Below are 20,129 nucleotides of genomic sequence, written 5' to 3' on the forward strand. Positions count from 1 at the left end.
AACTCCACACCCGAAAAACAAATAACCCAGTGAAGAAATGGGCAGAAAACACGAATAGACACTTCTCTAAAGAAGACATCCGGATGGCCAACAGGCACATGAAAAGATGTTCAGCATCGCTCCTTATCAGGGAAATACAAATCAAAACCACACTCAGGTATCACCTCACTCCAGTCAGAGTGGCCAAAATGAACAAATCAGGAGACTATAGATGCTGGAGAGGATGTGGAGAAACGGGAACCCTCTTGCACTGTTGGTGGGAATGCAAATTGGTGCAGCCGCTCTGAAAAGCAGTGTGGAGGTTCCTCAGAAAATTAAAAATAGACCTACCCTATGACCCAGCAATAGCACTGCTAGGAATTTATCCAAGGGATACAGGAGTACTGATGCATAGGGCCACTTGTACCCCAATGTTCATAGCAGCACTCTCAACAATAGCCAAATTATGGAAAGAGCCTAAATGTCCATCAACTGATGAATGGATAAAGAAATTGTGGTTTATATACACAATGGAATACTACGTGGCAATGAGAAAAAGTGAAATAGGGCCTTTTGTAGCAACGTGGATGGAACTGGAGAGCGTGATGCTAAGTGAAATAAGCCATACAGAGAAAGACAGATACCATATGGTTTCACTCTTATGTGGATCCTGAGAAACTTAACAGGAACCCATGGGGGAGGGGAAGGAAAAAAAAAAAAAACAAAACAGGTTAGAGTGGGAGAGAGCCAAAGCATAAGAGACTGTTAAAAACTGAGAACAAACTGAGGGTTGATGGGGGGTGGGAGGGAGGAGAGGGTGGGTGATGGGTATTGAGGAGGGCACCTTTTGGGATGAGCACTGGGTGTTGTATGGAAACCAATTTGTCAATAAATTTCATATATATATAAAAAAAAAAAGAAAATAGTTTTTGGGGCCTTTTCATTAATATTAGCTTGATGGCTGTTAAAGCAGTTGCAGCCAGCATGCCAGGTGGATATGAGAACTCTTGGTTTTGGGGTTTTTTTCCCCCCCACTTATAATTACTCTCAGTGTTTCTCTTTAATGAAATTTCCATAAATACCTATTTGTTTAATTTGTTCACCATTAAATATTTCAATGCCTGTCCCATAGTAGGCCTCTAAATACTTGTTAAAGAGTACAGAACCTATGGATTGTTTACCAGTAGTTAGTAACCTAAAACATTTTTTACTGGCTAGTTGTTTAATTTTATTCTCTCAGGAATAAAAACACGTTTCTCTGAGGTTATTGTACATGTTAAAGGCTAGGAAAGCAACTTCTTCCCTTATAGGGGTTATAATAAATGTTCTTTGCCATTCTGACTACAAACTTGTTTTGTGTGGCTCATACTTACTAGTTAATTGCCTGTGTGTATGTATTAGAAGATGTCACATAAATGTCAACATTTCCTAGCTTGTCTCTAAAGTAGGACTAGGTGGTTGCTGATTTATTTAGATGCAGCATATGATCTCCATTTTTCTGGTTTCCTCTTCCCCCAGTTGTCTTACCTGAGCCAGTGATGAGAACATGAAATTACCTTGTGGGGCATCACCCATAGTAGTTATATTAGAAAGGAGGAAATAGGGCATCAGTATTGTTTGTAGTTTCTCAAGTGACCCTCATGCAGTGCTCTTTATAATGGGGGCAGGGGGATCATATGTATCTGTATGTGACATGTGTACGTATCCAAAATTAAGGCAGTGGTCAAGTAAATTATCTTGTATTCATTGAAATATCTTTATACTTCTAAATAAACATATGAACATTATTTAATACCATGATATTAAGTTAAAAGCAAAGCACTAGATGTTTAACGTTTTATATAAACGGTATTTTACTTAAAAAAAATTTTTTTTAATGTTTATTCATTCTTTGAGAGGCAGAGACAGAGCATGAGGAGGGGAGGGGCAGAGAGAGAGGGAGACACAGAATCCAAAGCAGGCGCCAGGCTCTGAGCTGTCAGCACAGAGCCCGATGTGGGGCACGAACCCGTGAACCGTGAAATCATGACCTGAGCCAAGTCAGACGCTTAACCGACTGAGCCACCCAGATACCCCAATATAAACAGTGTTTTAAAAAACACATAGTAGGGGCGCCTAGGTGGCTCAGTCAGTTAAGCATCTGACTTTGGCTCAGGTCATGATCTCGCAGTTCATGGGTTCGTGCCCCGTGTCAGGCTCTGTGCTGACATCTCAGAGTCTGGCGCCTGCTTCAGATTCTCTGTCTCCCTCTCTCTCTGCCCCTCTCCTGCTTGCGCTCTGTCTCTGTCTCAAAAATAAACATTAAAAAAATTTTTTTTTTAAAACACATAGCAAAAAAGCCCAGAATTATTAGTTCTGGTGTTTCCTGTATGATGAAATTTTATGGCCTTTTTTCTTTTTTTTAATGTTTGTTTATTTTTGAGAGATAGTGCACGCTGGGGAGGGGCAGAGAGAGAGAGGGACAGAGGGTCTGAAGCGAACTCCGCACTGACAGCAGCGAGCCCGATGTGGGGCTTGAACTCATGAACCCAAAGATCATGACCCGAACCAAAGTCAGACGCTCAGCTGACGGAGCCATCCTGGTGCCCCTATGGCCTTTTTTCTTATATTTGTTGGTCTCTATTAGAATTAAGCTGCTTTAGTCAGATTCAAAAACTAAAGTTAAAGATTTGGAAAGTCTGAGGAGAATGGAAAAGCTTCAACTGTAGAACCTTAAGTTAAAAGTAGAAAAGTTAGGGTTGACTGGATGGCTCAGTTGAGTAAGCATCTGACTGCTGTTCAGGTCAAGATCTCAAGGTTGGTGGATTTGAGCCCTGCATCGGGCTCTGCGCTGACAGCTTGGAGCTTGAAGCCTGCTTCAGATTCTGTGTCTCCTCTCTGTCTCAAAAATAAATAGATAAACATTAAAAAAAAATTTAGTATAATTCCTCTGTCCTTGCACACTATTAGGAAGAGTGGAATAGACACTTGGGTGATTAATTATCCACTATACCTTTTCTGTATATTCTGCTTTTACAATTGATTAAAAAAAACAAACAGGGACACTGGGGTGGCTCAGTCGGTTAGGTGTCCAACTTCAGCTCAGGTCATGATCTCACAGTTCGTGGGTTCAAGCCCCGCGTTGGGCTCTGTGCTGGCAGCTCAGAGCCTGAAGCCTGTTTCAGATTCTGTGTCTCCCTCTCTCTCTGCCCCTCCCCTGTTCATGCTCTGTCTCTGTCTCAAAAATAAACAAACATTAAAAAAAAAAATTATTAAACAAACAAAACTTGAAGAGCCAAAGATCTTTTGCTAAATGTCTGCTTTATTTTGTTCTTTCTCACCTGTACTATTTTCCTCAGGTTTGTGCAATGGCATCAGCTAAGCTAAACACCCTTCTTCAGACCAAAGTGATTGAAAATCAGGATGAAGCATGTTACATTTTAGGGAAGCTGGAACATGTTCTAAGTCAGTCAATCAAGGAACAGACTGAAATCTACTCATTTCTGATTCCCCTTATCCGTACCCTGGTTTCCAAAATTTATGAGCTTCTCTTCATGAACTTGCACCTGCCTTCTTTACCTTTTACCAATGGTAGTTCTTCATTTTTTGAAGATTTTCAAGAATATTGCAGTTCAAATGAATGGCAAGTTTACATTGAAAAATATGTAAGTTTTATCTATTTTGAGTGAATTTTCTATTGTCATTTTTATTAGAAGTATGTATTAAATTTTGTGTATATATGTATATTTTTGTAAGATTGTGCCTTACATGAAGCAGTATGAAACCCTTACATTTTATGGTGGTCATGAGAACATGGCACTTTATTGGAAGGATTGTTATGAAGCCTTAATGGTGAATATGCATAAACGAGACCGGGAAGGAGGAGAAAGCAAGCTTAAGTTTCAGGTAAAAATTATTAAATGTTTTTAGTGTCTAGTTTTTTATATTGATTTCAAGCATTTGATATTAAAATGGGAGTAATAAGTCAACTTTGAAAACAAATGCAGTTTCCTATTTGAAAATTATTTCAGAATTGAAAGAAAAAGACTAATCAGTAACAAAAAAGTTAATATCAAAATGTTCTATGCATAGTGGATACGTAACAAGTCTATTAGGCTGATAGTTCATATCTCTAAGGAGGCTGGGTATATATCAGTGCTTAAAGAAAATTGATGGTACTAAATACTTGCTTTAGAAAAGAAGGCCTCAAATTAATAATTTATGTATCTACCTTAAACTAGAAAGAAAACTAAACTAGTTTCTAAATAAGAAACAAACAAAAATAAGAGCAGAAATCAATGAAACTGAAAGCAGGAAAATAATAAAGAAAATTAATAAAACCAAAATCTACTTCTTTAAAATGTTGATAAAATTGGTCAACTTCTAGCCAGATTAACAAAACAAAAAAAAAGAAAGTGAAAAAGTACCATTACCAGAAATGACAGGGGAATATCACCACTCATTCACAGACATCAACATGATAATAAGGTACTACCACAAACCAATCTATGCACATAAATAAGATGACTTAAATGTCTCAATTTCTTGACAAATCCAGATTTCCAAAATTCAATAATAAGTTGATAACCTAGTCTTTTACCTATTAAAGAAACTAAACTTACAGTTTAAATATATTCCAAAAGGGAAGACTCCAGGCCCAAGTGGTTTCACTGGTGAATTCTGTTGAACATTTAATGGAGAAATAACACCAATTCTTCACAGTCTCTTCAGAAAACAGAAAAATGGAATCACTTCCAACTCATTATGTGAGGACAGTGTTATCCCCTTATTGAAACCATACAAAAATAGTGTAAGAATACACCTGAAGCTCATATAACACTGTATATTAATTATACTGGAATTAAAAAATCACAAAAATGGTACAGGAAAACTACAGATCAATATCTCTTAGGAACATTGATGGAAACCAGATCCAGCAATATATAAAAAAGTAATATATCACACCAGGTAGAGTTTATCCTAAGAATGCAAGATTGCTTCAACATTTGATAGTCAGCCAATATAAGGGTAATGGACTAAATTCATATTTATTAAAAAGAAACTAATCATATCAGATGTAGAAAAAGCATTTGACAAAACTCATCTGTTTTATGATCAAAGCTCTCAGAAAACTGGAAATAGAATCTCAACAAAAATCTTACAGCTAGCTTCATATTTGTTTTTAAAGTTTATTTATTTTGAGAGCATGCACATGTATGTGCATATGTATGTGCACATGTGAGGAGGGAGAGAGAAAATCCAAAGGAGGCTCCATGCTCTCATTGCACAGCCTGTTTTATGGCTCTGGCTCAGGAACCATGAGATCATGACCTGAGCTGAAATTAAGAGTCTGATGCTTAACCAACTACGTGGCTCAGGCACCCTGCTAGCTTTATATTTAAATATTTAAAGGTGGAAAACTGAGTGCTTTCCTTGTAAGCAGAGAACCGGCTGAGAATGTCCACTCTCACCACCCTTCTAGTCACTGTTGTACTATATATCCTAGCAAATGCATTAGGAATAGGGAAGGAAATAAAAGTCATTTACATTGGACAGGTAGAAATAAAACTGTTTGCAGGTAATATTATTACGTAGATGATCCTAATGAATTTACCAAAAATCTCCTACAATTAATGAGTTTAGCAATACTGCAAGACATACATTATACAAAATTTAGTCATATTTCTATATACCAACAATGAGCAATTGTAAACTGAAATTTTGAAAAAGCACTACTTACAATATCTCTAAAAAGAATAAGATATTTAGATATCAATCAAATAAAATATGTACAGGCAAAACACTGATGAAACAAAGATGATCAAGTAAAAATACATTTATTCCTTAATAGGTATAAAAAGAAACATTTGTAACCCACCACTATTAACATTTTGGTTTTTTTAATGTATATAAAAATGGCACACTTTTCATTTACTGCTCCTTTTCTTATTGTGAGCATCTTTCCATGCCATTATATGACTGTTTAGTTTTCCATTATATTATGTATTAGAACATAATTAAATTTATGTCCCAATTTTGGACCTAATTTATCAATGTTCATTTTAAGTAGCATTGATCATCCTTATAGTCATATTTTTATGCTTATTCAGGATGGCTTTACTAGGACAAGTGGAATTACTGGATGCAGCACTGCTTAAAATACTGTTCTATTGCTCTCATAGAAGTTCTGTTAGTTTCTATTCCAACCAGCACTTTCTTTGTAACTTCATCCTTAGCTTTTCTGGGTAAAACTAACTTTAGAATATTCTTATTGCTTGAACTTCAGCAATTGTGAAATTGATGTTTAATTATAATGGAGTTGTCATGACGTCTTCAATTTTCTTAGCATTGACCTGTTTTAAATATTTAATAATACCAAATCATTGATTTCACAAAGGTCTAGTAATTATAGTAACAATTATAGGAATAAGAGCTACAGTTTATTGAGAGCTTGCTACTTTTCTGGCACTGTATTAAGTACTTTAAATCTTAATCTTTTTTGATGACAAATATTGTCAGCCTCATCTTAGAGATGAAGATACTGGACCTCAGAGAATTAAGTACCTAAGATTTGTACCAGGCCTAACTCTAAACTCTTAACTGCACTGTGCTGTATTGCCTCTCTAAAAGATGTCTTTTAAACCCACATCTAAATCCATGTCTTTAACTGTTCTTTTTAACATAATTCAGTATTGATTTTGTGAAACAAATGCTGTAATTTTAGTTCCTGATAGATGAATATCTGTTTGAGTCAGTCTTACTACTTTTCTTTTTGAAAACTATAAAACTTAATTTCAGGACTGAGTTATATCTTGATAGAGCCTATTATCAGAGTGAATTTTATCCTGAAAACTGGAATAAGTTTCTGAATTCATTTGCTGACTAGGATATTATTCAGAGAGCAGCAATTCAAATGATGAAGTTTTTCATTGTGAGAGATTTTCCCCTATGGATTTCTTTTGTCTTTGGCCTTGCCTTTTAGATCCCCAGTAGTAGCTGTGGATGTGGTTACTCTTCCTTCTACTTTATTTAAGAATGAGTTTCATTCCAGCACCTTAAAAACCAAAAGACTCCAAAGGAAGATCATTTTACTTGACAGTATAAGGTTAATAAATCTGAGTTTTAAAATTCTGTATTGAGGTACATCATTTTTGAAGCTCTTCACATGTTTATTGTTGTTTAGATTTTTAAAGTTTTACAAAATACAGATTATAGAGTAGTATGCTTCATGAAAGAAAATTATCCTAATGAAATAAGAAAATACTGTTGGTTGTCAGCTTCTTTCTTTTCCATGATTGTATTGGAATAAATTTTTTAAATTATGGCATTAAAATTTAAATATACCTGTAAATACAAGATTCAAGGCTATTATTTATTGCTATCTCAGGAGTTTTTTGTGGAGCCATTTAATCGAAAAGCACGCCAAGAGAACTTGAGGTATAATAATATGCTTAAACAACTTAGCAGTCAACAGTTAGTCACTCTGAGACGCTGGAAGGCAATACAGCTCTATCTTACATCTGAAAGGGGACCTTGGGCTGAAAGGTAGGAGGATATCATTTATTAAATATTCTTTCTTCATTATAACTTCTGTCTAGAACTTTTTGAGCCAGTGACCTCTCCAATTCAATTTTTAAAACATTCAACTTGCAAAAAATTGCTTTTAATTAATTTGGTTGTCTTTTTGTGAATTACAGGTCTGGGATGTTCAGAGCTTCATATATGTGTTTTCACCATGGAGTTATTTCCCTTCTTTTTACACTGTGATACAGAGTTTAAGTCTTGAATCAGTTTATTTCTTCTTGATACTGCCTCTTTGAGCTGGAGTTAGTGATGTTATATGTTTGAATATTTTACAGTTTATTTACTTGATCCTAAGTCATACTTTGCTGAATCAGCAAAATAGAAGTGACTTAGGATCAAGTAAATAAACTGTTAAAATATTGTTGGCTGTCACCTTCTTTCTTTTCCTACATGATTGTATTGGAACAAATGTTTTAAATTATGGCATTAAAATTTAAATATACCTGTAATATACTATAAATTTAAATATTAAAATTTAAATTTTATATATATATATATATATACACACACACACACACGTATATACACACACACACAGACACACACACCTTTCTTATTGTGGCAAAATACACATAATATAAACTTTACCATCTTACCCATTTAAAAATACACAGTGACATTAAGTACATTCATAATGTGCAATCATTACCACTGTCTGGCTTCAGAACATTTTCATTACTGCTGAAAGAAACCTGGGACCCATTAAGCAGTCACTCTCTATTGTTCCTTTACCCAGTCCCTGGCAACCACCAGCCTGTATTCTGTCTCTATGGATTTACCTATTCTTGATATTTTATATAGATAGAATCTCACAAATGTGGCCTTTTGTGTCCAACTTATTTCACTTGCGTAATGTTTTCATTATATTGTATCATGTATCAGCACTTCTTCAATAGCCAAACCACATTTTGTCTATACATTCATCAGATGGTAGACATTGAGATGTTTTCTTGTGGCTTTTGTAAACAATACTGCTTTGAACATTTGTGAACACTGTTTGTTTCCAAACATCTGTTTTCAATTCTTTTAAGTGTATACCTATAAGCAAAATTACTAGGTCATGTGATAATCCAATGTCTTACTTACTAATTGCCAAACTGTTTTCCACAGCAACTGCATCATATAACATACCCATCAGCAATGTTTGTGGGTTCTAGTTTCTCCACAACCTTACCAGTATTTCTAAAATTTTTCAATTTTTTTATTATGTGATGTGAAGGGCAAATGGATGTGATGGGCTATGTTATGGTTTTGATTTGTATTTCTTTTTTTTTAATTAAAAAAATTTTTTTAATGTTTATTTTTGAGAGAGAGAGAGACAGAGACAGAGACAGAGCATGAGTGGGAGAGGGACAGAAAGAGAGGGAGACACAGAATCCGAAGCAGGCTCCAGGCTCTGAGCTGTCAGCCCAGAGCACAACGCTGGCTCGAGCTCACAAACCGTGAGATCATGACCTTAGTAAGTCAAAGTCGGACACTTAACCAACTAAGCCACCCATGCACCCCATTGATATGTACTTCTTAATGACCAGTGACATTAAGTATCTTTTCATTTGTTGGCTATTTGTATATCTTTTTTTGGAGAAATGTCTAAGTTCTTTGCCCATTTTTAAATTGGATTGTTTGATGTTTTTTGGTTGAGTTGTAAGAGTTCTTTTTCTCAGCAATAGACCCTTATCAGATCTATGATTTGTAAATATGTAGATTGTCTTTTTCACTTTCTTGGTACTAGCGTTTGGTACACAAAAAGTTTTTAATTTCAAAGTCCAGTTTGTCTTTTTTCTTTTGTTGATTGTGTGTTTGATATAATATCTAAGAAACCATACCCAAATCCAAGGTCATGAAAATTTACTCCTTTTTTTTTTTTTTTTTTAATTTTTAACGTTTATTTATTTTTGAAACACAGACAGAGTACAAGCCAGGGAGGGGCAGAGAGAGAGGGAGACACAGAATCCAAAGCAAGCTCCAGGCTTTGAGCTGTCAGCACAGAGCCTGATGCGGAACTCGAACCCACAAACTGTGAGATCATGACCTGAGCTGAAGTCAGATGCTTAACCGACTGAGCCACCCAGGCGCCCCTACTCCTATCTTTTCTTCAAAGAGTTTTAGCTCTTACATTTAGATTTGATCTATTTGCAATTATACTCTCTTTATTTGTACTAAAATTATTATTTTATTTTGAACAGTGCGTTTGGAATAAACTCATTGTATACCTAGTTAAGAACTATCGTTGAACAGTTAAAAAGTAAAATCTATCAAGCTGTAAGGTGAAGATTTATGTTCAGTTCTTATTTCTGCTACCTGTAAACAACATAGCATTTCAGGCAAATAATTTAGCCTGTCTTAGGTTCTTCATGTATAAACTGAAACTGTGCATATTCTCATTAGTTTTCTTTCAGGGTTGTTTGGGTCAAATGAGATAATGAATATGAATGTTTTTAATATGAATACTTTCTTTGTTTCAATCAATCAATCTTTGTAACTTTCTTACTTTCTTACTTTGTTTCAATCAATCTTTGTAACTTCAAACTAAGTAATTTTACTTGTTTACTTATGAATATTCATAGGAAACAAAATCCAGTTCACTGGAAACTAGCTAATGTAGAAAATTATTCCCGCATGAGACTTAAATTGGTGCCAAATTATAACTTCAAAACTCATGAAGACGCTAGTGCTTTGAGAGATAATCTAGGTGAGTTCCAATGGCTGTTTAATTATTTCTTGAAGATAATGAGGGTATTGGTGGGTTGTTTGTTGTTTTTATTGTTTCAGAATTGCTTACTCATGAAGGAAGGGGGACATTTTGTAATTATTTCTTTTTCAGAATGTTAAAGTTTTATATACAAAGCTTTGTTGTACACAATATAGTTGATTTTTAAATGGTTGTGTATGTTAAATGCTGTTCTTTGGCCTAAATCTAAGATGATTCCTATTTTAATTAATTGTAATTTTTCAAAGAAAAGCATAATTTGCAATCATAAAATTATACTGTAGTTTATGTGCAGTGCATTGTCTCTTGTACTCATTATGGTACACTGAAACAGTACCTTAGTCTTTTGCTTTAGTTCTTTTCCCTTAGTCTTTTGCTTACCAAGACTAGGGCTAATATTAGATATATTTAGAATTCTTAGCAACCATTTAAGTTTTTGTTTTATAACCTATTCTTCTTGGACCCTTAGGATCTTAGGCCAGTATCTTTTTCTAGAAAAAAAACCCTTCCTTTCTGGCCACCTTTCTGACCCTACCTTTCTGACTTGGTATCTCCTTTTTTGAAGACAGGTCTGTGAAATACCCAATATAGTTGATTGTTGAGTCATTGGCAATCATGTGTATACTAAATTGTGATTGTTTTATCGTAGCCACCTGTTTTTAGTGGCTAAGTTTTAGATGGAATTCAAGTACCAGTTTTTAAATCTTTTTAAAGCTGCCTTAATATATTGGCCAATACATTTGATGCCATAAATTAATCAAGAGTGCTATCTATGATACCTACCAATTATGGTCTTATATTCTAAAATAAATCAGACACAGTAACCGATTTTCCTTAAGGCAAAATAATGGTCCTACCCCTGAAAGAAACTCTGACTTTAAGAATATCTTTTATAGGAATAGTCACTTACATATAGCTTATCCTCCCTGTACATATCTTGAGACCTATTATACTTTCTCTACTCATTGAAATTCGACTGTGCTTATTACTCAGCAAATATCTATTGGTGAATGACTTGAATCTAGTAATACTTAAAGAATGGTGTCCCCTGTTTTTTCTTTGTTTTTGCCAAGAAATCCCACTTCAGGAAATTCCCTGTTCCTCTTCCTTTCCTCACCCGTTTATACTTGTACATAGGTAGAATTTTATGTCCCTTCTCCTTGGTTTTAGTTAAGTATAGAAAAACTAGTGCTCTTTCTTTTTTTTCTTTTTCTTTTTTTAAATTATTTAGTTAAGTAATCTCTACACCCCATGTGGGGCTTAAAACTCACAACCCTGAAATCAAGAGTCACACGCTTTCCACGGGCGCCTGGGTGGCTCAGTCAGTTGGGCATCCGACTTCGGCTCGGGTCATGATCTCACAGTTTGTGGGTTCGAGCCCCGTGTCGGGCTCTGTGCTGACAGCTCAGAGCCTGGAGCCTGTCTCAGATTCTGTCTCCCTCTCTCTCTGCTCTTCTCCCAGTCATGCTGTCTCTCTCACTCTCTCAAAAATAAAATAAAACATTAAAAAAAAAAAAAAGTCACACGCTTTCTGGACTGAAGCCAGTCAGGTACCCCTTCTTTCTTTTTTTCATCTCTCAGTTTTTCTCCTTACCCAATGTTCAAAAATACCCCAAGTATAATAGTGATAGTGAGATAGTACAGAAGAAAAAAAATTTCATACATTTCAAAGTGAAACTGGAAATAGTATAAAACCAGTGGCATCAATCTCTAAAGCTCTTTAAAGTTCCCTGAAGTATCCTTCAGAATTAATTGTAAAATGTTCTACCTACTCCTTTTTATGTCTGTAAGTATTTTCATTAGCTGCCAGAAATCATGGTATTCTAAAAAATATTTTGTTTTGTTTCATTTACCCCAGTTCTGCTTTGTAACATCGCACTACAAATTTACAGGATAGTTTTGACACTGTGGGCTAACCTAGAAACTTATCCATTATCTGTAACATTTTTTTGATGGAAAATAATTTGTGAATTCCAAACAAGTGATTTGTGAAGTATCTTTTGGAACACAACCACTTGTAAATTGGAATTTAAACAGTCAGAAATAAAGTGTATTCTTAAATATATTATTTAAAATACTTGGTTTTAGAGTTTTGTTATGTCTGCTTTTATTTTTTTTATTTGGTTTTATAAAAAAATTTTGTCCATACTTTTTCATTAGCAATACTCTTTTCTTGGGGCACCTGGGTGGCTCAGTTGGTTGAGTGTCCGACTTCAGCTCAGGTCATGATCTTGTGGTTCATGAGTTCGAGCCCCACACCGGGCTCTGGGCTGACAGCTCAGAGCCTGAGCCTGCTTTGGATTCTATGTCTCCCACTCTCTCTGCTCCTCCCCAGCTCATATTCTGTCTTTGTCTAAAAATAAACAAACATAAAAAAATTTCATGTAAAAAAAGAAGTGGAACGTGCAATTCTATTTTTTTTTTTAATTTACATCCAAGTTAGCATATGGTGCAACAATGATTTCAGAAGTAGATTTGAACATGGAATTCTTGATCTTGGGGTTGTAATATCGAGCCCCACATTGGGTGTAGAGATTGCTTAAAATCTTTTTTAAAAAAGTACTCCTTTCTGAGTATTTGCAACAACTTGTTTTTATTTCTTACAGTTTCTCTTATCTCTGAACCATTTGGTAGTTATCCTCCTCTATAACTATATTTTTCTAGCAATGCTGCTTAACCTCCTAGTTCTCTAATATTTAGTCTTGTTCACCTTTTGAATGATTGTATTCCCAGATCCATGCCTAGCCATCTTGCCTTTTGCCTATTCTCTCTATGAAGTGGTGATCTCATGACTTCACCACTGTTTGTATATGAAATGATGCTTTCCCACGTGTGTTTCTATTCTAACCTGCCTTTTGAAGATTTCCAGTTGCCTGTCTTGTCTATTGGATACCTCCTCCACAGGGGGGCTTCCATGTAAAATTTCTGAAACTGAATTCATTATGTTTTCTCATTTGTCTACTCCTCGCCCTAGACTCTGCTTCTCTCACATTTTGTGTTGTAGTTTCATTTTCTTCATTTATTAGTTACTCAGATTAAAATAATATTAGCCATGAATCTGTCCTCATCCCTCTTAATCCCCTACATAATAATAGCTCTTTAGGTACAGTGTCCTCTTAATTCTCCCTTACATAGCTTTTGAATGGTTTTCCTTATTTTCATTCCCTTTCCTGTTGTCATGACTTAGTTTGGTGTGCTATCTTTTCCCAAAGTTACAGTAGTTTCCCAGCTGGCCTCTTTGCCTGAAGTGTTTCCCATCGTCAGTTTATTCTCCAGTCTTTCATCACATTTTGAACTTACACTCTTTTTTTTTAATGTTTATTTTATTTCTGAGACAGACAGAGCATGAGTGGGGGAGGGGCAGAGAGAGAGGGAGACATGGAATCAGAAGCAGCTCCAGGCTCTGAGTTGTCAGCACAGAGCCCAACGTGGGGCTCGAACTCACAAACCATGAGATCATGACCTGAGCCAAAGTCGGTCACCCAACTAACTGAACCACCCAGGCACCCCTGAACTTACACTCTTTTTTTTTTTTTTAACTTTTTTTTTCAACGTTTTGTATTTATTTTTGGGACAGAGAGAGACAGAGCATGAACAGGGGAGGGGCAGAGAGAGAGGGAGACACAGAATCGGAAACAGGCTCCAGGCTCTGAGCCATCAGCCCAGAGCCTGACGCGGGGCTCGAACTCACAGACCGCGAAATCGTGACCTGGCTGAAGTCGGACGCTTAACCGACTGCGCCACCCAGGCGCCCCATCCCTGAACTTACACTCTTAATGGAATAGTGTCATCCAGCTACATAAACTCTGTTTTCTCTTTGTATCACATTACATAGATTCCTGATTTTCAATTTCATTGCATTCTCATGTGCTTTACTTACATGCTGAACAATAAATACTGCCACCTGCAATAAACTAGAACATATGAAGAAACATATTCAGTAACTAGGAAAAGTGTGAGCCAGTACTTCCTATCTATAGACAAAGGTGTGATCAAAGCAGATTTACACAGAAAAATGCAGCTGTACATTAGGTTGATTCATTTTCTATGTCTGAGCAATGATACCATATGAAAAATTAAGGGAGGATTTGTCGTCTTTATAATGTTTTGTTAGTTGGTATGAATTATTTTTGTTTCCCACAACTGAAATGTCTTTATTCATAGTTACATACATAACTTTTTCCCAGTCCTACCTATAAATTATGCAGTTATTTTTATTACTACTCTTATACCACTCAGATAATTGAGAAGTAAATGTACAATTATAATAGCTGCCATTTATTTTATACTTAATGTAATGTGATGTATCTCCATTACACAGGTAAAAAAACAAAGATTCAGAGGAGTCGTCTATTTAATAAATGGCAGAACCGGATTTGAATTTAAGTTCACCACCTCACAGCCTTTGTTCTTCCCATTATATTAGCCCTGTCTTCTTACAAAATGTATATTTTATAAAATCCATTCATTTATTGCATATATATGTATCTAGAATTACTTTTTAAATTCCATGTGCTCCAGAAATGAACACTTCAGCTTTTGTATTATGTATTCTCTTCCAATTAAAGATAATTTGTCACATTCTTACTTAATATTTCTTTAGTACAAATACACAATAAAAATAGTTTTATTAATACAGTGAGAATAATTCTTTCTTTGACTTACTGGCATATGTTAGAATTAAATGAATTAAAGAGATGAGTTGACCCATTTTGAAACATAAATAGTACCATCATTAGAAATAAAGGACAGAGGCACCTGGGTGGCTGGCTCAGTTGGTTGGGCATCCACCTTCACCTCAGATCATGATGTCACGGTCCGTGAGTTCGAGCCCCTCATGGGCTCTGTGCTGACAGCTCAGAGCCTAGAGCCTGCTTCAGATTCTGTGTCTTCCTCTGTCTCTGCCCCTTTCCCTCTTACACCCTGTCTGTCTCACCCTCAAAAATAAACAAACATAAATAATTAATTATAGACATATTTTAAAAACATTTATTCCATTTTTTATACATGTAGTAGTTTTTAAAAATCACAAACAACCCAGATTACTCTAAATCATGTATTAAAAACTTTTCTGTAGTAAATATCTTTTCTATCTTAGAAAACTTTACCTCCCAAGGTTTTTTTCCAGTTTTATAAATATAATTAACATACAATACTATGTAAGATCTAGAACATAATGACTTGAGATATGTGCATATTGCAAAATAATTACCGTAATATTAACACCCATCATATCGTGTAGTTAACAAAAATTTTTTCCTTATGATGAGAACTTTTAGGATCTGCTCTTGTAGCAAGTATACCGTATAGCATTGTTGACTATAGTCATCATTGTACATTATGTCCCCAATACTTATTTATAATTGGAAGTTTAGACCTTTTGAGTGAGTACCTTCACCCAATTCCCTTACTCTCTTCCTTTACTTAATATATATATATAATATATATATAATTATATTTATGTAATTATATATATAAAATATATATATATATAAAATATATTATGTAATTAATAGCCAGAAGTTACAGGACTATAATAGGATTATTTTTTACTTTGTGTTTAATAGATATTTTGTATTTATTTTCGACAGGTATCCAACACTCACAGCCTTCTAGTGATTCATTGCTTTTGGAAGTAGTGAAACAAGTAAAAGTTAGCAATATGGAAGAGGATAAATTAGACCTTCCTGAAGAAGACATAACAGCCAGAGTAAATATGTATGTATAAGTATTTGAAAGGAGTAAACATTATTTTGTTCTGGGGGAGGGTGGGTGGCTCAGTCATTTGAGCATCTGGCTCTTGATTTTGGTTCAGGTCATGATCTCAAGGTTCGTGGGATTGAGCCCTGCACAGGGCTGTGCGCTGACAGTGTGGAGCCTGCTTAGGATTCTGTGTGTGTGTGTGTGTGTGTGTGTGTGTGTGTGTGTGTGTGTGTGTGTGTGTGTCTCAATATAAACATTATATTGTTGTATTTTAATAAACATTAAAAAATTTTGTTCTGAAAAAGGGGATTATAAAATCGTGGAAGGTATTTGCTTAAAATACTAAGTACAGTGACCCTTGAACAATAAAGGTTTAAACTGCATGGATCCACTTATATATGATTTTTGTCAATAAAAACAATATAGTACTGTAAATGTATTATATCTTCCTAATGATTTTCTTAAAACCTTTTTCTTTTTTCTAGCTTACTTTATTGTAAGAATACAGTATATAAGATATACAAAAGATTTATTCATCAACTGTGTATATTATTGGTTGGTAACAGTTACTGGTCAACAGTAGGCTGTTAGTTAAATTTTTAGGGAGTCAATTTTACTTGTAGATTTTTACACCAGCTTCAGTGCCACTAACCCCTGTATTGTTTAAGAATCAACTGTATTTGCAGGATCCATCAGTTACTGCTATATCAGTTGTGAGTAGTCTATCAGTATTAACTGACATTATTGAGGCATGCTTTTTAGAACTGAGATAACTTTGAGCTGGACCTTGAAATTAGAAAATATTTTTAGCTGAATGATAATGAAAACATAACCTATCAAATTTGTGGGATACAGTTAAAGCTTAGATAGAATGTTTAGATAGTTAAAGTTTAGATAGAAAGTACAGAATAAAATATAAACTCTTAAGCAGAAGGAAGAAATTATAAAGATGAAAGCAGAAGTCATGAAAAGAAAATTGGAAAAGGAAAAAGACCAAAGAAAACAAAAGCCTAGTTATTAAAAAAATAAAAAAAGAGCTAACAAAACATAAACTCCTTGCCAGACTGGTCAGGAAAGAAAGAAAGGCCACATAAATTATCAATATTGGGAATTAAAAAGGAGAGAACCCTAAAAATACTAAAATGATTAAAAAGAAATACTAAATACAACTTTACCAATAAATTTTGACAACTTAAATGGACAAATTCCTTGAAAGATACAAATTAGCAAACCTCCCTCAAGAAGAAAATTTAAAATGAATAGCCTTAGATACATTTAAAAATTTTGAATTTGTAGTAGAAAATTTTCCCAAACATAAAAGATACTGGTTTCCTTATCTCTCCTTTGTATTATCATAAATACAGACTTTCATGTGTTTTAAGGCCAACAATACAATTTTGTAGTTACTATTGTATGCACTTGTCTAAATCAGTCAAGGGAAGAATAGAGAAAACTATATAACTGTACTTTTTATTTGCCTGCATAATTACCATGCTTATATACTTTGTTTATTTGTGCACATTCAAATTTCCATCTGGTGTCTTCATCTTCTAGCCTGAAGGACTTCTTTTATTTTCATGTGAGGAATGTCTGACTACAGATTCTCTCAGGCTTTGTTATCTGTGGTAGTCTTTATTTTTGCCTTCATTTTTGGCTACTTTTTAACAAAATTTTAGTTATATATCTTTTGAAAATTGAGATTCATATAATATAAAATTTACTCTTTTAAAGTGTAACATTCCATAGGTTTTAGTATGTTCACAAGTCTAATTACAGAACATTTTCATCACTCTGAAAGGAAATCTTGTACTTTTTTAGTAGACACTCCCAATTTTCCCCTTCCTACATCCCCTGGAAATCACTCATCTGCTTTCTGTCTCTATTGGCTTTGTCTGTTTTTGACATTTCATTTATTTCTTACAATATGTGGCCTTTTATGTCTAGCTTATTTCATTCAGTATAATGTGTCCAAGGTTCATTCATGGAGTAGCTTGTAACTTGACTTCATTCCATTTTATGGTTGAATAATATTCCATCATATGGATATACCACCTTTGTTTATCCATTCATCAGTTGATGAACAGACAGTTGTTTCTACTTTTTGGTTTTTGTAATTTATACTTCCATGAATATTCATGTACAGAACTTTGTGTCGACATATGTTTTTAATTATATTGGGTATATACCTAGTAATGGATTTGTTAGTTAAATGGTAAATCTATGTACAACCTTTTGAGGAATTGTAAAATTGTTTTCATACTGACTACACCATTTAACATTCTCCCAAGTGACATATAGGGGTTCAGATTTCTCCACATCTACCCCAATTTTTGACATTTTGTGTGTTTATTTATTATACTATTCTATAAGATTTGGAATGATACCTTGTGGTTTTAATTTGCATTTTCCTAATGACTAATGAAGCTGAGCATCTTTTCATGGATTTGTTTACTATTTATATATCTTTTTTGGAGAAATATTTATGTAAATCCTTTGCTCATTTTTTTTAATTGGGTTGTCCTTTAGTTATTAAGTTATAGTGGTTCTTTATTCTAGATACAAATGCCTTAACAGATACATGATTTGCAAAAATGTTCTCCCATTGAATGTGTTTTCCTTCATTTTGTTGGACAAAAATTTAAAATTTTGAGGTCCCATTTATCTTTTTTTCCCCTAAGAGTTTTATATTTTATCTCCTACATTTAGGTCTTTGATCCATTTTCAGTTAATTTTTGTATGTGGTATGATGTAGGAGTCCATATTCATTCTTCTGCATGTGATTATCCATTGCCTGAGGACCATTGCTTTCTTTTTTAAAGGATGATTTTGTTGGATATACAGTTCTTAGTGGACAGGTGTTTTTTCTTTTCTTTTTTCTCTTCTTTTCTTTTCTTTTCTTTTCTTTTCTTTTCTTTTCTTTTCTTTTCTTTTCTTTTCTTTTCTTTTCAGCATTTTGAATATGTCATCCCACTACATTTTAGCATCCTGTATTGTGGTGGTTTTTGTACTTGGCTTTCAGCACCTTGGCTTTATGTCCATGTGTGGGTATCTTTGGATATTCATAGAATCTTCCTGGATGTGTGAATTATTATTATTTTTTTTTTATTTGGGAAGTTCTCAGACATTATTTCTTCAAATATATATGTTTGGCTCTTTTTCTCTGTCCTCTCTGGGAGTCCTTTTACACATCTGTTGTTTCCCATGATGGTAACCCTCTGAGGTTTTTTCATCCTGCTTCTTTTTTCCTTTGTGTTCTTCAGGTTGGACAGTTTCTTTTGAACTGTCTTCAAGAGTCCTGCTTCTTTCCTCTGCAAGTTCAAATTGCTATTGAGAGGCAAGTTCAAATATGCTATTGAGGGGTGCCTGGCCTGGGTGGCTCAGTCGGTTAAGCATCCAACTTCAGCTCAGGTCATGATCTCCCAGTTTGTGGGTTCGAGCCTTGCTTCGGGCTCTGTGCTAACAGTTCAGAGCCTGGAGCCTGCTTTGGATTCTGTGTCTCCCCCTCTCTCCGCCTACTCCCCTGCTTGTGCTCTGTCTCCCTCTGTCTCTCAAAAACAAATAAACACTAAAAAAAATTTTTTAAATGCTATTGAGTCCTGGTAAAATTTTCATTTAGTTATTATGCTTTTTGATTCCACAGTTTTCCATGTGGTTCCCTTTTTAAAGATTATGTAATTTCTGTCTCTTAATTGACCATCTCTATTTGACTAGGCTTTGTTGCCATAATGAATGCACTTTAGTTCTTTAAACATAGTTTCCTGTAGTTCTTTTAATGTATTTACCATAGCTACTTTGATGTTTTTGTCTGCTAATGTGAACATCTGAAGTTCCCCAAAGACAGTTTCTTTTCACTGTGTTTTTCTTTATGGCTCATAATTTACTTTTTCTTTGCATTTTAGATAATAAATTGTAACCACTCTGGTTTCTGATCCCCTTCTTTGATGATGGTTATTATGGTGGTATTTTTGCTTAGTGACTTTCCTGGATTAATTTTGTGGTGTATGTCTTACCTGCTCTGTGTTGCCAGTGATGTCTGTACTCATTGGGTTTTTGTTTTACTCATTTTGTTTTTTTTAATTTATTTTTATTTTTTTAAGTTTATTTATGTTGACAGAGAGAGCACAAGCAGGGGAGGGTCAGAGAGAGAATCCCAAGCAGGCTCCACGCCATCAGT

General features: G+C 34.6%; 1 protein-coding gene across 6 annotated transcripts in view; it reads left to right on the forward strand.

Annotated features, from left to right (window-relative positions):
* The window catches only part of NBEAL1 (neurobeachin like 1), a 180,000-nt gene that overhangs the window by 102,927 nt on the left and 56,944 nt on the right, over positions 1–20,129 (forward strand). For all 6 annotated transcript variants that reach the window (XM_045034302.1, XM_019838502.3, XM_045034301.1 and 3 more), the window contains 5 exons: positions 3,318–3,623; positions 3,715–3,864; positions 7,346–7,503; positions 10,110–10,234; positions 15,844–15,970. In XM_045034302.1, the coding sequence (XP_044890237.1) occupies positions 3,318–3,623; positions 3,715–3,864; positions 7,346–7,503; positions 10,110–10,234; positions 15,844–15,970 (866 nt within the window). The remainder of the gene's footprint in view (positions 1–3,317; positions 3,624–3,714; positions 3,865–7,345; positions 7,504–10,109; positions 10,235–15,843; positions 15,971–20,129) is intronic.

Source organism: Felis catus, chromosome C1 (assembly GCF_018350175.1).
Source record: "Felis catus isolate Fca126 chromosome C1, F.catus_Fca126_mat1.0, whole genome shotgun sequence".
Lineage (NCBI taxonomy): Eukaryota > Metazoa > Chordata > Mammalia > Carnivora > Felidae > Felis > Felis catus.